The 19,757-nt window shown below is 41.9% G+C and overlaps 1 protein-coding gene across 2 annotated transcripts in view; it reads left to right on the forward strand.

The window, feature by feature from the left end:
• The window catches only part of CACNB4 (calcium voltage-gated channel auxiliary subunit beta 4), a 284,190-nt gene that overhangs the window by 10,827 nt on the left and 253,606 nt on the right, over nt 1-19,757 (forward strand). For both annotated transcript variants that reach the window (XM_073634155.1, XM_073634157.1), the window contains exon 2: nt 1,969-2,052. In XM_073634155.1, coding sequence (XP_073490256.1) covers nt 1,969-2,052 — 84 coding nt within the window. The remainder of the gene's footprint in view (nt 1-1,968; nt 2,053-19,757) is intronic.

The following is a 19,757-nucleotide window of genomic DNA, read 5'->3' on the forward strand; positions in this document are numbered from 1 at the left end:
AAGGATAACTTGCCACACATTTGTGGTAGTGTTAAATTGTAAGTTTGTTAACTTGCTGCACATTTTCACTGGCGCGTTGTACACTTGCAGAGCACTTGAAACACAAGTTCTAGTTGGCACTTTTCCAATTTGTAGCAAATTTCTGTGGCAAGTTTCTAGCAAGAGCAAAGTTGCAGTGGCGAGTCTACAGCAAGAGCTCTGCAAGTATACAGCATGAAAATTCAGCCACAGTGCCCCCTGAGGTGGGATGAATATTGCACAACATAACTGAACCAGAACTTGCAGAAGACTTGCAGAATGTTTGTGAAGAAAATTGATCTGGAGTCATGCATTGCGGACTTGCTGCAATTGTGCAACAACCTTGTGAAGCCTGACAAGTCTAGCAATAACTTAGTAAGTCATTTTCAAATTTCCAGCACAATTGCTTGCTATCTGGGTACTGTCCTCCCCAGGCTACAGACTTACAGTTCAAAGCATATATAAGGGGCTTTGGATGTCCTTGATGACGCCCTGGAGGAGGGGCGAAGCGCATCAACATACTTCCGGTTCGTGTTAAACCATTGACGCAAATTTCCGTCTCTGTGGAACGCACCCCATTCAGCGGCGAACTCGGATGATTTTCTTACTGTTGCCTGTTTTTGTCAAAAATCCTGTAAGTTGCGCATTGAATGCGCTTGACAATTGATGCCAAACATTATTTTACTATGAGTTCTCTCTCTGTTTCCCCATCTATGGAGTGTGGTATATCCTTCCTGTCTTAAAATGTTTCCCTGCAAGATTTTACTGAGGAACCATCCAGCATATCCCCAGATCATTTGATCAATGCCTTTTTGATCCCAGACTGCGAAGCTGAGGATCCAATAATTTTGGTGAGTGGGCACACCAAAGGGGGAGCCACTTCACCGATTCAAAAGTTTTGGAGCACCGTTGCACTTTTCACTGAAGCACTTTTAGATTTTATGTTTTCTCTCAACATTGATACAATAGGCACTGTTTATTAGGATGTATATTGCTTGATATAGGCTGATAGTGCTGTTTATTTTAATATATTTTTTCATTATATAAGGGGTAGCCTGTTCCCATTACTCCTCTGCTTAAGACTCCACCCACACCATGTTTATAGGGACACCACACTCCACCCACTGGCCACCGCCCAAAGGAGGGATCTTACTAATAGGGGTACTAACCCCTGCTTACACGCTGTCTTCCAGTGCACGGGAGTTCATATCATTATCAACTAAGGATAAGTTTAGACTTATGTCTAAACTGCTGCACCTCTGAAAAGCTATCTGCATTTGGATAGCTTTTTGGAGGTGTTTGACTGCCTGTTTTAAGCTTGTAATTCCTTCACCAACGCTGCGACCACAATGTGACAGGAGGGATTATTTTTTCCACAGGTGGGAAGCAAAGTATAACAATAGTGGAGCAATGTGTACAGATAGTCACTTCTAGATGCAAAACAATAGCATACCTCCCAACTTTTTGAGATGGGAACGAGGGACACCTATTAGCAAAAGTATGTAGGCATAGGACACACCCCTGCCACACCCCCTTAAATGAGATTAATACAAAAAAAGATAATTGGTTAAACCCACAAGTGCTGTTTTACCATTACTATTCCTTTATACGGGCTTTTGACAATTACAAATGCAGCAATTTAGAAATTGGATGAAAGGTTTAGTGCTGGGAAACATTTACAGAAAGATAAAAAGAGCATTTATTTTACAACTATAGAGATAAGACCATAAAGAGGGACAGAGGGACTTTGTTCCAAATCAGAGACAGTTGGGAGCTATGCAATAGGAGATTCTTGGCCTCACCTAATGAAAAGATGTTGAAATGAATGCATTGATTGCAAATATTGGGCTTTGCATAGCAGATTTATAGCACATGATAATGACCAGTGTAACAGAATCCATTTGAAATTCTTTGGTGACCCCTGAACTCTTGAAATTTTGTGTTTCTCAGGTGTCCAGAGGGACCACATCCAGAAGAAGTAGATTAAAGAGATCCGATGGGAGTACCACCTCCACCAGCTTCATTCTCAGACAGGTACAGTTCATCTGTTATCACAGTGTATAATTCTTCTCATTGTCCTGGTGGTGTTATGCATTTTTCTTATGTATGGTTAGATTTTCATCAAAATGTAGTAAATAATCTCCATAAACTTTTTAATTCCACTAATCTAATATCTGAATCTCCTTATAAAACTGAATCCAGCAACTGTTCACAGATCATTTTAGGATAACTTTTTTTTTAAACATTTGGTGTGAACTCAGGTCATTATGTGTGTCCTAAAGCTGCTTAGAACTAACAGTGATTCTCCGCTCCTGTGATCTAGATACTGTATGCTTTCATTGTATATGGTATTTTAAAGGATTCCTAGACTTTAAAATATGTTGCATTGAAAATAGTTCTTCTAAGGACAGAAATGTGAAGATATGGTCACAAAGCAATGCAAGACACATTTTTTGGTCAAAAACTACAACCAAGGGTGCATGTTTAATTCAGGGTAAGCTGGCCATACACTGTGCAAATTTCGCCAGGTTCTTGTATGAAATAGTACTCCCGTGTGAATGAGGCCTAATGCTTGGTACACAAGATAAGATTATTGGATGAATGATCATCTTTTTATTTTTTTTGCATGCTAGTCTCATATTGAAAATAAATAAATAATTTACTACAGTTACAAAAAATCTCGTACGACAGAATGGAAATTCGGAAGTGATGTAATCAGGCCCGTAGATAGGATGGAACCACCAGCCCTCCTGTACGGGGCTCAGGCCAGCAGGTGGGCCTGGGCAGCAGAGTGAATCAGATGTGGGCAGGGAGGGTGATCAGTGCAGCAGGGGGGCAATTACTGGAACCAATCCCCTTCATGGCTCTCTCTCTGCAGTAGCTGAAAGCTGGCTTTGTCACACTGGTCACTGGAAGTTCAACATGGAACCTCATGGCAAAGAACTCTCTGAGGATCCGAACAAAAAAAATAGTTGCTCTACAAGATGGCCTAGGCTATAAAAAGATTGCCAAGACCCTGAAACTGAGCTGCAGCACGGTGGCCAAGACCAGGACAGTTTCCACTCAAAACAGGCCTCGCCATGGTCGACCAAAGAAGTTGAGTGCACGTGATCAGCATCATATCCAAAAGTTGTCTTTGGGGGAAATAGACGCTGCAGAGGTTGAAGGGGTGGGGGGTGGGGTCAGCCTGTCAGTGCTCAGACCATACGCCGCACACTGCATCAAATTGGTCTGCATGGCTGTCGTCCCAGCAGAAAGCCTCTTCTAAAAATGATGCACAAGAAAGCCTGCAAACAGTTTACTGAAGACAAGCAGACTAAGGACAAGGATTACTGGAACCATGTCCTGTGGTCTGATGAGTCCAAGATAAACTTATTTGGTTCAGATGGTGTCAAGCATGTGTGGCGGCAACCAAGTCAGGAGTACAAAGACAAGTGTGTCTTGCTGATAGTCAACCATGGTGGTGGGATTGTCATGGTCTGGGGCTGCATGAGTGCTGCCAGCACTGGGGAGCTATAGTTTATTGAGTGAACCATGAATGCAATCATGTACTCTAACATACTGAAGCAGAGCATGATCCTCTCCCTTTGGAGACTGGACCGCAGGGCAGTATTCCAACATGAGAACAACCCCAAACACACCTCAAAGACGACAACTGCCTTGCTAAAGAAGCTGAGGGTAAAGGTGATGGATTGTCCAAGCAATTCTCCTGACCTAAACCCTATTGAGCATCTGTGGGGCATCCTCAAATGGAAGGTGTTGGAGTGCAAGGTCTCTAACATCCACCAGCTCCGTGATGCCATCATGGAGGAGTGGAAGAGGACTCCAGTGGCAACCTGTGAAGCTCTGGTGAACTCCATGCCCAAGAGGGTTAAGGCAGTGCTGGAAAATAATGGTGATCACGCAAAATATTGACACTTTGGGCCCAATTTGGACATTTTCACTTAGGGGTGTACTCACTTTTGTTGCCAGCTGTTTAGACATTAATGGCTGTGTGTTGAGTTATTTTTAGGGGACAGCAAATTTACACTGTTATACAAGCTGTACACTCACTACTTTACATTGTAGCAAAGTGTCATTTCTTCAGTTTTGTCACATGAGAAGAGAGAATAAAATATTTACAAAAATGTGAGGGGTGTACTAACTTTTGTGAGATACTGTGTGTATAATATTATTAATGATATCATTATTACAGCCTATATAAGAAATATATTACATTAATAGAAAACTACACAGGAGTATTATATATTTATATATATATATATATATATATATATATATATATATATATATATATACTCCTGTGTATTTTTCTATCAATGCAATATATTTCTCATGTAGGCTGTAATAATAATGACATTAATAATATTGAAGTCCAGCCTTGGAGTCATTACAGTTCCATGAATTATACAGAATGAGCGCCTTCCTCTGAAATTGGTTTTCGCAGTGTTATAGTGACAGAGTGTTACCTGGTAATTAGTGGAGTGTAAAGTGGCAGGCCTGGAGTCACATATTCTCTGGTGCCTAAGTTTTGTTTGGATTCTGTTCTTTTTGTTAAGGTGGCTTTGGCCGACTTCCAGCAATGTGGATGCCCAGGCCAGCGTGCATTCAAACTGCTAATCTCAGGTCGGCGCTAAATGTAATGCTTCTATGATCACAAACCATTAAGCTGCTTATAGACTGGTGAGGGCAGTCAGTGCAACCCTAATGAGACCATCCCCAGTGCAAGCTATCTGCACACTATGGCTTACATGTAAAGTCGGCTCGCCAGTCAAACATGAGAAAATTGCATATAAATCAAAAGTTTGTGTGCTGTTAATCGCCTAATGCTTGAATAGAGTTCTGCAACTTTGTCATGTATTAGGCAACCCACCAGCAGGTTGAACGAAAAAAAATTACCCTCCCTGCTGAGTTATTGCATTCTGCCAGTGGGGAGACTTCCCTTTTGTCAGAATACACTGATCAGTGCTGCCAGCTATAGCCGGCGACACTGATCAGTCAAGAAATACCCAACAGGGTGGTTGTACAGAAGTCATTCTGTGCAGCTGAAGCTGCAGAGATGGAGATTGAGGGCTGTGTTCTCAATCTCTTTTCTCTGTCTCAAAAGTTTGTGTTTAGACCCCTGATATTTCACTAAAGCCCCCCAACAGGGCTGCTAAAAACTAAGAAAAAATAAATAAATAAAATAATAAAAAAGTAAAAAACTACTGACACCATCCACTGCCCTACTGACACCATCCACTGCCCTACTGACACCACCCACTGCCCTACTGGCACCATCCAATGCCCTATTGACACCATTGGTACAAGCAAACAGCAAATGCCCTAACCCATAACTGGCCTTAACAGCAAGGAGCACATGGAAGGGCAAAGCATGCCTAACAACAACAGAAAAATTTGCAACTCAACTTACCAGCCAGCCTGCAACAAATTGAATTATCCTGTCTAACAGTTCACATGAAAAACAGGGGTCTAGTTTGCACACATTTGCAAATACATGCGCAAGCTGCAGAGGCCACGGCCCCCCCAGTATTATCTGCAGTCCTAACGCTATGCATTTTAAGAGCCTCCATAGTAGGAGCACACATATAATAATGTATAGATTGAGGGCAGGTATGCCTGGAGGGAGCCCACCCCTCAAAAGCACAGGGGCACACTGACTGGACACCCAGCAAATAGCACAATGGCAGCGCCCCCTCGGCCTTTAAGGTGGGATGGGCTCCCTCCAGGCATACCTGTTATCAATCTATACATTACATATGTGCTCCTACTATGAAGGCTCATAAAATTTATAGCATTAGGACTGCAGATAATACTGGGGTACAAATGTGTGTTTAACATGAACTGTTAGCCAGGACAATTCGGTTTGTTGCAGGCTGGCTGGTAAGTTGAGCTGGGAATTTTCTGTTATTGTTTGCCCTACTGACACCGTCCACTGCCCTACTGCCCTACCAACCCCATCCAGTGCCCCACTAACACCGTCCACCGTTCTACTGATTTATATTTTTACAGTAACATTTGTTTCATTATATATATATATATATATATATATATATATATATATATATATATATATATATATATATATATATATATATATATATAATTTTTTTTTTTTTTTTTTTTACGTTGTTCTTATTATTTAGTTACTCCTTGCCAGTTAATTACTTTAAAAAAATGGTATTTAAATGAACTGGAGAGGTCTGTCAGAATGTGGACAGTTTCTCCAAAATCTTTTAAATTACCTGAATATTTAAATAAAGATCTGAAATAACTTTTAACCACATGGAGTATCTTGGTGCATGGTGGTGCAGCTGTGCGGGCAAAGCCACACATAGTCACATTAAATTCAACTAACAATAACAAGCTGGAGTAAGAATCACCCCAAAATTCAAAGAACCTGGAGGCAGTTTGAGGGTGGAGAATGTGATGATGTTTCCTATTGCACCCCAAGTACGGGTGTAACATAAAAATTGCTAAAAGTGGAGTATGACTATAAATTCTGAGAGAGCGCGAGAATCATATAACAGGAAGCTGCAGCCCCTTCCATAAGCACTGAAAAAGCTGCTTAATCTAAATGAAGTGGATTTTGTAAGACTCTATTTTAAAGGTATCCTAAGTGATTCTTCTGATTTGAGCATAGTCACAGTGTTTGCTCGACAAGAAACCCAATGACTGATTTCACTCGTTGCCTGGAATTGCCTTTTAATCAGATCAAAAGCATCAAGAACATTTGTTTTTATACTAATGCGCTGCCGTTTTTGTGGCATCTTAATCCCGCTGCCGGTGCCTGCTGCCTAATTATACAGTGACCCCTCTGGATATTATTGCCGCAGCACTATGTAGCATTTCAATTAATTCAGAAAGCCTTATTTTATTTTAAGGTCAGACTTTGAATGTCAAATTAAACATGTGCCAAGCGAAAAAATAGGCTTTTAACAGCTCTCTGTTTTCTAACCTTCGTCTTTCTGCCATTCTCAGCAAGAGCGATCGCTAACTAGTGATTTGGAACCGGTGAAAGAGATTGCTGTCAGGGAGGAGGAAACGTGCTCGGGCATTGATGAAGTAACCAGCCGAACGGCTCAAACAAGGGAAAATATACCCCGCAACCTGTGCTGTCATACCCCCCCTCCCCGATGATATCACCATCCAGGAGACTTGTTGTAGGAGCATACCTGTATATATGGGGGGCTCCTTCAACCCTTTCGCTGCCAGAGCCGTTTTGAATTTTTTTTTTTTGCAAACTTGTTTAAATCATCATTTTAGGCATGAGGATTAGTTAAACTCCCTGGCGGTATGATTATTTCTTATTTTTGATGCTGAAAGCGGTACAATTATTTTGCATGGAAATTTGGCGTTTTATATTGTAGGCCTGTTATTCTTAGGAATAACTCACTTAAATCTGTCCAAACAAGAGTCTAGTAGACACGAAATTATAAATTATAATATAATAAATAACTATAAATAATTATAACAAATAATAATATAATAATAATAAAAATTATTTAATAATGTAATCAAATCAAAAACACAGAAATTTGCTCAGTTGCAGAATTGTCGCTCTCATTACTTTCAGTATTTGATGACGGATTTCCCCACAAATCACTATCACTCAATTCTGCAAGTGATTCTAATTTATTATCGTTGTTTTCTAGCTGGTCTAAAACCCCTTTTGATATAAATGGACGGTTTTGGTTACTATGGACAATCTCCAGTTTCCAGGCAGAAAGAACAGTTTTTATAATATAAAACTGCATGCAGGGCACTGGAGAAACCACTAGGGACAAAAGGGAGGTGAAATAATTTCATACAGTAATGTAATGTGTAAGATTACAGTGTACTGTATGTGTATTGTGTGTTTTTTACTTTTTGAATTTGGCGCCATTCTCCGTCCCTGTGCATCGCAACGCTCGCAGGGAACGAAGCTCAGCTCCTAGATGATTTGAGCGGAGGTCGAGCCGCTCACACTGCGGGGAAACATCGCAGGATCCTGGAGACAAGGTAAGTAAGCTCTTCCTGGATCCTGCGATGCGATCCCGAGTCTGGCTCGGGGTTACCGCTTTTGGTACTGAAATTCCACCCCGAGCCAGACTCGGGAATACCGCCAGGGAGGTTAAAGTGTTACTAAACCCATAACAGTAAAATCAGTCTGTATACGCAGTAAAGTATGCTTGTTATACTCACTGTGGAACCTAAGGGGTTAATCCTCTGCGTTGTGTAAAAATGATGTTTGATCCTGTCTTTTCTGATACTCTCCTTTTTCCACAGTCCCCAGTCTATCTCCTGATAGAACAGAGCCTTAGAGGCACTCTGCACATGCTCAGTTTGGTGTGTATTGCTAGAGAATTTATTTTTTTCTTGGGAGAGTACATGTGATCAGCACAGGGCCAATCAGCACTGTCCAGACAGAGGGTCAGGAGTCCTGCAGCCTCATGGGACAGTCAGTGTAGAATGAAACTCTTCCTACAAGCTTTAACCAGACACTGATAGAAGCCACCAGACTGCTATATACTGCTGATGAGAAAAGGTATTTAGCAGTTTATATTTACTAAAATAATTGCATTTCCATGTCCCGTGTACTGTGGGAGACCACATATAGTGAATGCAGAGTCCTGGGTTTAGTAGCACTTTAAATCTATAACTAGCGGTAGTTTACATTTTTTCTGTCATTTGATATCAGTGCAAATTTTCAGTAAAAAAATACACTAAAAATCATTATAAGGCACACAAATGCAATATATTAACAAACAAAGCAAATCTGCGCTAAAAAGTGAAAAACGTACAAATAGCTGCTGTGTCCTGGTACCCGACATTATACAAAATTCAAATACAAACAGTGCAGCGCTTAAATCGGAACTTCAGTCATTTTTTTCATCTATTAAATCCTTTGCCGTTGTTGTTTTAACTTTGTGTAGCGCCCACCTGTTTAGGTGAGTGCTCTAATAGGAAGTTAGGTGTAGAAATAGGCCAAAATTGCCAGTATTCCACCCTGCGGTGCAAACTGGTGGGTTAGATTGGCATGGGAAGTTTATTAGAGTAGAGGAGGGTGTGACCCCCTGCACTCTGCTTGTGACAGTTTCCTCTATTTTCTGTGTTTTGACTTGGAGGATGGGAGGAATACAAGTGAGAGTGACAGGCAGTTTTGGGAGACCCCTCTGGACCAATCATTAATTTGTTTGGGCAGAGGCGGGACTTCTATTTAAGGCTTGGTCACATGGTTCTTGTTGGAGGATGTAGGATCCAGGAGGGTTCCCTGCGGGGGAGGGGAAGCATGCTATGGAGGAGGGATGCAGGAGGAAGAGAGACTGCAGGAAATCCTTTTAAAGGTTGCTGTTACTGACACACAAGGACTGGGAGAGGATCTTCTGTGCGCGGCATGGATGATCACTCAGCGACATGTGAGTGTAACCCAGGGGAACAGTGCTTCTGAAAGACTTTGCAGGGATTAGTGTGCGGGTTCAGGAGAGCAGAGCTGGGCCTCAGAGAACTAATACCCTGGAGGAATCCAAAAGTCAGCTCCTAAACGTTATTCAGTGTATCGTTCATGGAGTTAGAATCAGAAGGACTGTACAGCCAGGAAGTGGTGGCTAACAGGAGGAAGGAAAGATGCATTACATTATGAGGATGCATGCCAGATAGAAGCTTCATTAATGGGGGTTTCGTTTATTCTGGATTTAAAGTTGTATTTCTCATCACTCAACAACACTGGAAGTTATTCAGAGTGACTTTGCAGTGCAGCATTTCATATGGAAACCACAATAAAGTTGTACATAGTTTACTTTTCAATGACTGTCTGCGTGTTCTATCTGGTTGGGGAAAAAGGGGTGATGGAAGGCACTTCAGGCTAGAACAAACTTTTAGCTGCTCCTACGGGAGTAGGGCGCTTCATTTGGATAGTAAAACATTTTTTTTTCTGCCAGTAAATACCTTATACAGCCCACTTCCTGTTTGTTGTCTGGTCATTAGCCTAGGCTTATGACATCATGCACAGCTCTCTCTCTCACTCTTGTGAGAGTTTGCCAGGAAGGGTGGGGGGATGAGTCATAAGAGGGCCAATGAGAACTGCAGAGATGGAGGTGTGCCTCCTGTGTGTCTGTGTAAATCCAGGAAGTGAACCGGCAGCAGCTTCAGCTGCCCACAGTTAAAATGGCTGCAACCATTTCTGCAGTATAGAAGTACAGAATCACAGTATATATAATATATTATGCAAAGTGGATGGAGGGAAGCTTCAGATTGGCAAAGATGTTTTTATTACAAATTATGTAAATAAATGATTAGTGAATAATAAATGAATAATAAATGGATCATTAGTGAATAATAAAAATGGTAAAAATACCCAATAATGAGTGAAGAAATGAATAAATATGCAACTCCAATTATGGAGAATGAAGCCAGTAAAAATAGTCCAAAGTGAGAAGGATTCAAACAGGTAATCAGGATAATAGTCCCACATGCTGTGATGAAAACTGGAAATTACCAACCAAGCTCACGTTGCGCTTAGCGGAACATATGTGACCCCCCCCTTGCTAAGAGTGGTCTATGTGCACTTTATTTCAAACATCAATGCCAGCCTCCCAGGTTATGGAACATCCTCTTAAACCTTCAGGTAGTGAACACCTTGGGGAATATGGCACTCAATAGGCTCAATATCTGATACAGTGTCGCTATGGCCCAGGCTCCCAACCAGGATTAAAATCGGTAATGAGTGGCATAGAAAGAAAAGAGACTCCACATAGTGTATTGCTGTATGTTAAAATCAATTTAATATATTAAATCACACTCACATCGGTAGATTGCAAATAGATATAGAATAGATATAAAAAATGCCAGGAAATGGACTTCCTCCAGAGATCAAAATGGCTGACAATCATTTGCGCATGTGGTTGATTATGTTGAGCAGATAGATACCCAACATTTTGTGGCTAAAAATTGTGTTTGCCCATAAATTTCAGTACTGAAATGAATTTGAGTACTCCATAGCCAATGCTTTAAAAGAGTTAAAAGAGAAGTATGTGACTGAAAAAAACCCCCCAAAAAACACTTATGCCCTGTACACACGATCGGACATTGATCGGACATTCCGACAACAAAATCCATGGATTGTTCCCAACAGATGTTGGCTCAAACTTGTCTTGCATACACACGGTCACACAAAGTTGACGGAAAATCCGATCATTCTGAATGCGGTGACGTTAAACACGTACGTCGGGACTATAAACGGGGCAGTGGCCAATAGCTTTCGTCTCTTAATTTATTCTGAGCATGCGTGGCACTTTGTCGGATTTGTGCGCACACGATCTGAACGGATTTTGTTGTCGCAAAATTTTATATCCTGCTCTCAAACTTTGTGTGTCGGAAATTCCAATGGAAAATGTGTGATGGAGCCTACACACGGTCAGAATTTCCGACAACAAGGTCCTGTCACACATTTTCCGTCGGAAAATCCGAACGTGTGTACGGGGCATAAGACTTAATGTACACTACAGCTCCTAGACTTAAGTTTAGCAGCTTTTGGCGTTTTTTTTTACCAAAGCTCCTAAACTCAACTCCATAAAAGCCTTTCTGTCCATGTACACATAGGCTATGAGGATCGTTTAGGAGCTGCTGAGGTTAGAGGAGGTTCACGCAGAAGAATCACGTTCAGGATAGGAGCGTTTGGACCACCAGCCACAAAATGCAGTTTTGCATTTTCCCTGCGGCTGGTGGTCATAATAGGCTATGTGTACATGAAGCCTTATACTCACCTACTCATGCAGGTGGATGCTGCGTCTGTGCCCTGCCTCCTCTAGGACCGAGAAAGACAGCTGATTGTTCAGCTCTCGTTCTCAGTGAGCAGAGACCCACTGTCAGTCACGCTTCCTGCTCTGCCCCTTCAGCGCTCATTGGAGAGCCGGGTTGTGCAGGGAGAGGAAGAGGCTGCTATACCACTGTGGATAAATAATAATAATAAAAACAAACAAACAGAAAAACAACCAAAGATGCCCAGCTCAAGTGTGAATGGGGCCCAAGTGAAGGGAATAAGAAAAAAAAAAAGGAGGGTTCTAGTGTTTGGCATGAAATACCTTTAAGACCCCTTTCACACGGAGGCGGTTTTCAGGCATTTTAGTGCTAGAAATAGCACCTGAAAAATGCCTCCCATACATTTCAAAGTGACTTTTGACACTGGGGCGGTGCGCTTGTGGGACGTTAGGAAAAGTCCTGCAAGCAGCATCTTTAGGGTGGTTTTGGAGCACTCTATTTAGCGCTCCCAAAACGCCTTGCCCATTGAAATGAATGGGTAGCACTTCCAAAGCGCCTGAAAAGCGATTCTGAAGCGCCGCGATACGGACGCTTTTAACCCCTTCTTCGGCTAAAAAGTGGCACCTAAACAGTGCTAAAGCGCTGCTAAAACGAGCGGCGCTTTAGCGCTGCGGCCCCAGTGTGAAAGGGGTCTTAAAGATTTGTAGCAGAGAGGAAGTAGATTTGCTAGGAGGGGTGAAGAATTTGTGGAGGAGGATGTAGAACTGAGGTATGTGGTAGAAATGTCTTCAAAGCAGTATCATTAGATGTGGTGGCTGCGTTCGTTTTCTTTTTTTCCCTCTGTTTGCACCTGGTGATCTGGCCAGTAACACACCTCCTGTATTAGGGTGCTCCCCCTCTGGATAAAGGAGAACAGGCAGAAACCCGATGCCCCTTATTCCCCTAATTCCAGAGCAGCAAACATCCCCCTTTTCTCCGCCCATCCAGGTGTTCAGGTGAACACCGATGATTTTTCCATGTTTGATTTATTTCATTTGATTTTCACTGAAGACTTACTATAGTCCATCGTGGCCCAGTGCAACCTCTATGCACAGCAGTACATAGTAAGCATCCCCCTGAATGCCCAGAGTATATTGGAGCCAGCGAAAAAGTTGTCTGGGAGCTTGTCTATCCACTCCTTGGAAAGAGATACCATCTTTATGTGGATAATTTTTTATACAAGCTTGCCCCTCTGCCGCAATCTTCACCGGAGAGACACCCCAGCATGTGGTACAGTGAGAGCCGATAGAAATGGCTTCCCACAAATACTCGTCAGTGAAAGGCTATGACAAGGGGAGACAGTGTCTTTGCGGAACCAGGAGCTATTGGCTGTCAGGTGGAGGGACAGACGAAACATCCACATGCTCACATCAATCCATAACATCACCTACGTGGAAGTCCCCAGAGGAAACGGCCCAATCCAAAAACCAGCTTGTGTCCACGACTATAATTTGTTCATGGGGGGAGTGGACTTCAATGATCAGATGATCGAACCCTACCTTCCCACAAGAAAATCCTGCCATTGGTATAAAAAAGTGTCTGTTTATTTTTTCAGTTTGGCCATGTATAACACTCATGTTATTTTTCAAAAATCTACTGAGACCCCCGTATCCTATCTGCATTACCAAGAACATGTTATCCCTGCCCTTTTGTACCCTTAAGGCCCACCAAAAAATATTCGCTCTGATTCAGTGAGCAGACTCGACACGAGCGTCAATTTCCTGAGCACCCCCCCTGCTGAAACAGGCCACAGATGTCAGAAGAAATGCTGGGTGTGCTCCAGAGGAGGAGTTAGAAGAGACACCATGTATTATTGTCCCCAATGTCCTTCCCAACCAGTCCTCTGTATAGGTGACTGTTTCCACCATTACCATACTTCTCTACACTATTAGGAAAGTATGGTAAACGTAATTCTCATTTTCCTCCATACAGAGGAGTAACAGAATGTATTTTGGGGTGTCATTTGTGGAAAGCACATGCCATGTGAGCCATGTGAGAGAAATAACCTGTTATAATGACAATTTTGTGTGAAAAAAAAAAAAATTTAATTTTGCAAAGAATTGTGGGAAAAAATTACAACTTCAAAAAACTAACAATGCCTCCTACTAAATACCTTGGAATGTCTGCTTTCAAAAAATGGGTCATGGGGGGGGGGGGTATTTGTACTTTCCTGGCTTGTTAATGTCTCACGAAATGAGATAGGCCTTCATTAGGTCAGATGTGATGAAGGCCTATAATTGGCATGATGGCGTGTGGACTCTATCACTTTCACGAAGACCAAATAATTTACATTGATTTGGGTTATTTTTACCAAAGATATGTAGCAGTATAATTTTTGGCCAAAATTTCTGAAGAAAAATTACTAAATTTGCAAAAATTTTCCCTTTTTTGGGAAAAGGGACACTTTCATGAATTTAAAAAAAACAAACAGTAAAGTTACCCCAGTTTTTTTGTATAATGTAAAAGATGAGGTTACGCCGAGTAAATAGATACCAAACATGTCATGCTTTATAATTGCACGCACTTGTGGAATGGCAACAAACTACGGTACCTAAAAATCTCCATAGGCGAAGCTTTACATTTTTTTAATGGTTACCAGGTTAGAGTTACAGAGGAGATCTAGTGTTAGAATTATTGCTCTTGCTCTGACGATCGCGGCGATACCTCACACGTGTGATTTGAACACCGTTTACATATGTGGGCGCGACTTCCATATGCGTTTTCTTTGCTGCGCGAGCTCGCGGGCACGGGGTGCTTTAAAAAAAAATTTTTCTTATTTATTTTTATATTAATAAATTGTGTTTTTTTTAAAAAAAATTTAAAACTGGCGCCATTGGCAGCCGAGTAAACGGGAAGTGACGTCATGACGCCGCTTCCGTGTTTACTATTAGGAGGCTGGAATGAAGCCGCTCACGGCTTCGTTCCAGACTGTCCCAAGCCGACGGAGGCGGCGGATTGGACATTGGGCCTCCCGATGGAACGGGAGGCCCGGTAAGAGCAGCGGGAGGGGGGAAGTCCCCTCCCGCTCCTCCGTTATAACAGCCGAGCGGCTTTTAGCCGCATCAGTTGTTATACCATGAAAGACGATCGCCGGCTCTAAAAAACAGTACCGGGATGATGCCTGCAGCTGCGGGCATCATCCCGGTATAACCCCCGAAAGCCGAGTACGCACATCTGCGTACGCTCGTCGGGAAGGGGTTAATTTATAGCACAAAAAATGAAAACCCAGAGGTGATCAAATGCCACAAAAAGAAAGCTCTATGTGTGTGCAAAAAAGGATGAAAATTTCATATGGGTACAGTGTTGCATGACTAATTGTCATTCAAAATGTGAGATCACTACAGGTTGAAAATTGGTCTGGTTAGGAAGGGGGTTTAAGTGCTCAGTGGGCAAGAGGTTAAAGACCCTCGGGTGCAAGCCATCTGGTCCCGGTGACTTATTAAAATTAAGTTTTTCAAGTCTATTCCTAATTCTATCCTCTGTTAGCCACGAGGGTGCTTTCTGTGACGTGTCATGAGGATAAACCTTGCAGTTTTGGTTACTGAAGCCCCCCAATTCCCTCGTGAAGACTGAGAAAAATGAAAATCAATACCTTTGCCATCTCTCCATCTTTTGTAACCAGATTCCCCTCATCATTCTTTATGGGGCCAATATTATCTGACCGGCCTCTTTTACTATTTATATACCTTAAGAATTTCTCGGGATTTTTTTTACTCTCCACCGCTATGTGCCTTTCGCGTTCTGTCTTAGCTGCCCTGATTTCACCCTTACATTTCTTATTGCATACTTTGTAAAGTTGGAATGCTGATGATGACCCCCTCAGCATTGCATTTTTTGAAGGCCTTCTCCTTTGCTTTTATATGCATTTTTACGTTGGAGTTAAGCCACCCAGGACTTTTATTACCTCTTTTAAATGTATTTCTCATTGGAATGCACTGGCTAATACCCTTTAATATGCTCTTAAAGCATACCCATTTTTCCTCTATGTTCTTTGTTCCTAAGATTTTATCCCATTTAGTATCTTCTAGCAAGGATCATAGTTTAGGGAAGTTGGCTCTTTTGAAATTCAGTGTCTTTGTATTCCCCTTATGTTTCCTATTTGTGTGATTTATACTGAAACAAATTGACCTGTGATCGCTGTTTCCTAAATTGCCCCATATTTCCACATCCGTGATCAGGTCTGTATTGTTGTTAACCAGTAGGTCTAATAACGCATTGGGAGTCATTTACTATAGTGCCGTGGCGCTAATTACCGCAAATCGTGCTAATTAGAGCTAAAACGGTATTCACTATAGCGCTGGTAAAAAAATACTTCCAAAATCAAATTTACTATAGTTCCCGGAAAACAAATAGCACCCAAACCCTTTCCCTGTTTTTGTACAACTAGGTACCAACACAACTGAGCATGCTCAGACCTGCAAATAGCTCTCATTTTAGCTCCAATGTCTTTTTTACAGGGCGCTATAGTAAATACCAAAATTAGCTCTGTGTTAAAGAGCATTTTTTCTCTGTCACTTTCACTTGTTACTCTCCATCTCACAACAATATTTACCCAAACTCACACAGGTGTCTTTACAAACCACAAACAATACCATCGCTGATGCAAATTTAAAATGAGTCACAATTTTTTGTGCTTATTATTATTTCCAAATAATCATAATTTGAGCCCAAAAAATGTGTACTAACATCAGGATTCAAAATGTAATTCCCAAAAATTTGAGGGTAATATCACTATTCTACACTCACCACAAAAAACCACCAAATATCACAGAATAAATCAAGAAGAATAACTCTTGAGTAATGTACAGTGGGGATGGAAAGTATGCAGACCCCCTTAAATTTTTCACTCTGTTATATTGCAGCCATTTGCGAAAATCATTTAAGTACATTTTTTTTCCTCATTAATGTACACACAGCACCCCATATTGACAGAAATAACACAGAATTGTTGACATTTTTGCAGATTTATTAAAAAAGAAAAACTGAAATATCACATGGTCCTAAGTATTCAGACCCTTTGCTCAGTATTTAGTAGAAGCACCCTTTTGATCTAATACAGCCATGAGTCTTTTTGGGAAAGATGCAACAAGTTTTTACACCTGGATTTGGGGATCTTCTGCCATTCCTCCTTGCAGATCCTCTCCAGTTCTGTCAGGTTGGATGGTAAAAGTTGGTGGACAGCCATTTTTAGGTCTCTCCAGAGATGCTCAATTGGGTTTACCTCAGGGCTCTGGCTGGGCCATTCAAGAACAGTCACGGAGTTGTTGTGAAGCCACTCCTTCATTATTTTAGCTGTGTGCTTAGGGTCATTGTCTTGTTGGAAGGTAAACCTTCAGCCCAGTCTGAGGTCCTGAGCACTCTGGAGAAGGTTTTCGCCCAGGATATCCCTGTACTTGGCCGCATTCATCTTTCTCTCGATTGCAACCAATCGCCCTGTCCCTGCAGCTGAAAAACACCCCCACAGCATGATGCTGCCACCACCACCATGCTTCACTGTTGGGACTGTATTGGACAGGTGATGAGCAGTGCCTGGTTTTCTCCACACATACCGCTTAGAATTAAGGCCAAAAAGTTCTATCTTGGTCTCATCAGACCAGAGAATCTTATTTCTCACTATCTTTGAGTCCTTCAAGTGTTTTTTAGCAAACTCCATGCGGGCTTTCATGTGTCTTGCACTGAGGAGAGGTTTCCGTCGGGCCACTCTGCCATAAAGCCACGACTGGTGGAGGGCTGCAGTGATGGTTGACTTTCTACAACTTTTTCTCATCTCCCGACTGCATCTCTGGAGCTCAGCCACAGTGATCTTTGGGTTCTTCTTTACCTCTCTCACCAAGGCTCTTCTCCCCCGATAGCTCAGTTTGGCCGGACGGCCAGCTCTAGGAATGGTTCTGGTCGTCCCAAATGTCTTCCATTTAAGGATTGTGGAGGCCACTGTGCTCTTAGGAACCTTAAGTGCAGCAGAATTTTTTTGTAACCTTGGCTATATCTGTGCCTTGCCACAATTCTGTTTCTGAACTCTTCAGGCAGTTCCTTTGACCTCATGATTCTCATTTGCTCTGACATGCACTGTGAGCTGTAAGGTCTTATATACACAGTTGTGTGGCTTTCCTAATCAAGTGCAATCAGTATAATCAAACACAGCTGGACTCAAATGAAGGTGTAGAATTATCTCAAGGATGATCAGAAGAAATGGACAGCACCTCAGTTACATATATGAGTGTCACAGCAAAGGGTCTGAATACTTAGGACCATGTGATATTTCAGTTTTTCTTTTTTAATAAATCTGCAAAAATGTCAACAATTCTGTGTTTTTCTGTCAATAAGGGGTGCTGTGTGTACATTAATAAAGAAAAAAATTAACTTAAATGATTTTAGCAAATGGCTGCAATATAACAAAGAGTGAAAATGTAAGGGGGTCTGAATACTTTCTGTCCCCACTGTAATTCCAACACCTGTATGTCCAAAGAAATGCAGTGTTTATGTGTTTTCACATGTGGCAGCTCTGTGGCTTAGAGGTTAGAACTTCTACCTAGCATCCATGAGTGTCTGGGTTCAAATCCCAACACATGCCTCTTCATGTAGAGAAGTTGTCTCATCTCCCAGGTCCTAAAACTATGTGTAGGAGGTTTTCACATGTGGCAGCTCTGTGGCTTAGAGGTTAGAACTTCTACCTAGCATCCATGAGTGTCTGGGTTCAAATCCCAAACATGCCTCTTCATGTAGAGAAGTTGTCTCATCTCCCAGGTCCTAAAACTATGTCTAAATGTAGTATTTATGTGTAGGAGGGTTCCACCATTGTAAATCTTGCCGGATACACTATCTAGTAAAAACTATTTGGGACGCCTGCCTTTACACACACATGAACTTTAATGGCAGCCCCGTCTTAGTCCGTATGGTTAAAAATTGATTTGGCCCACCCTTTGCAGCTGGAACAGCTTCTGGGAAGGCTAGGAAGGCTGTCCACAAGGTTTAGTGTGTCTATGGAAATGTTGATCATTCTTCCAGAAATGCATTTGTGAGGCCAGGCACTGTTGTTGGATGAGAAGCCTTGGCTCACAGTCTCTGCTCTAATTCAGCAGGCCAGTCAAGTTCATCCACCCCAAACTCGTTCATCTATGTCTTTATGGACCTTGCTTTGTGCACTGGTGTGCAAGTCATGTTGGTACAGGAAGGGGCCATCCCCAAACTGTTTCCACAAAGTTGGAAGCATGAAATTATCCAAAATGTCTTGGTATGCTGATGCCTTAAGAATTCCCTTCACTGGAACTAAGAGGCCAAGCCCAACCCCTGAAAAACAACCCCACATTATAATCCCCCCTCCGGCAAATGATTTGGACCAGTGCACAAATCAAGGTCCATAAAGACATGGATGAGTGAGTTTGGGGTGGAGAAACTTGACTGGCCTGCACAGAGTCCTGATCTCAACACAACAGAACACCTTGGGGATGAATTAGAGCGGAGACTGTAAACCAGGCCTTCTTATCCAACATCAGTGCCTGACCTCACAAATGCACCTTCCCAGAAGAGTTGAAGCTGTTAAAGCTGCAAAGGGTGGGTCAAATGAATTTTGAACTCTATTGACTAAGACTGGGATGCCATTACAGTTCATGTGCGTATAAAGGCAGGCGTCTGTAAGGGTTAAATCTGCTTAGACCTGGACAATCATTAGAATTTTTTCGGAGCTCCGGAAGCATCGAATGCACAAGACAAGAGAGTCGTTCAATGAATGCTTGCTTTTAATGGTAAGAATCTTACTTTTATACAAATTATGGACAAAGAATATTGCACAACTTAAAGAGAAAGGAGGGAGGGAGGGAAGACAGAGTTCATCACATGACACACAATTCCTATACAAACATATAGCATCTCAGACATAGTCTAAACTAGTATTTTAGCTGACAGGATATTATCTAAAAACATAATTGAAACTATTTACTGCTGATGTTCTGACTTTGTCTGAA

Source organism: Aquarana catesbeiana, linkage group LG06 (genome assembly GCF_042186555.1).
Source record: "Aquarana catesbeiana isolate 2022-GZ linkage group LG06, ASM4218655v1, whole genome shotgun sequence".
NCBI lineage: Eukaryota > Metazoa > Chordata > Amphibia > Anura > Ranidae > Aquarana > Aquarana catesbeiana.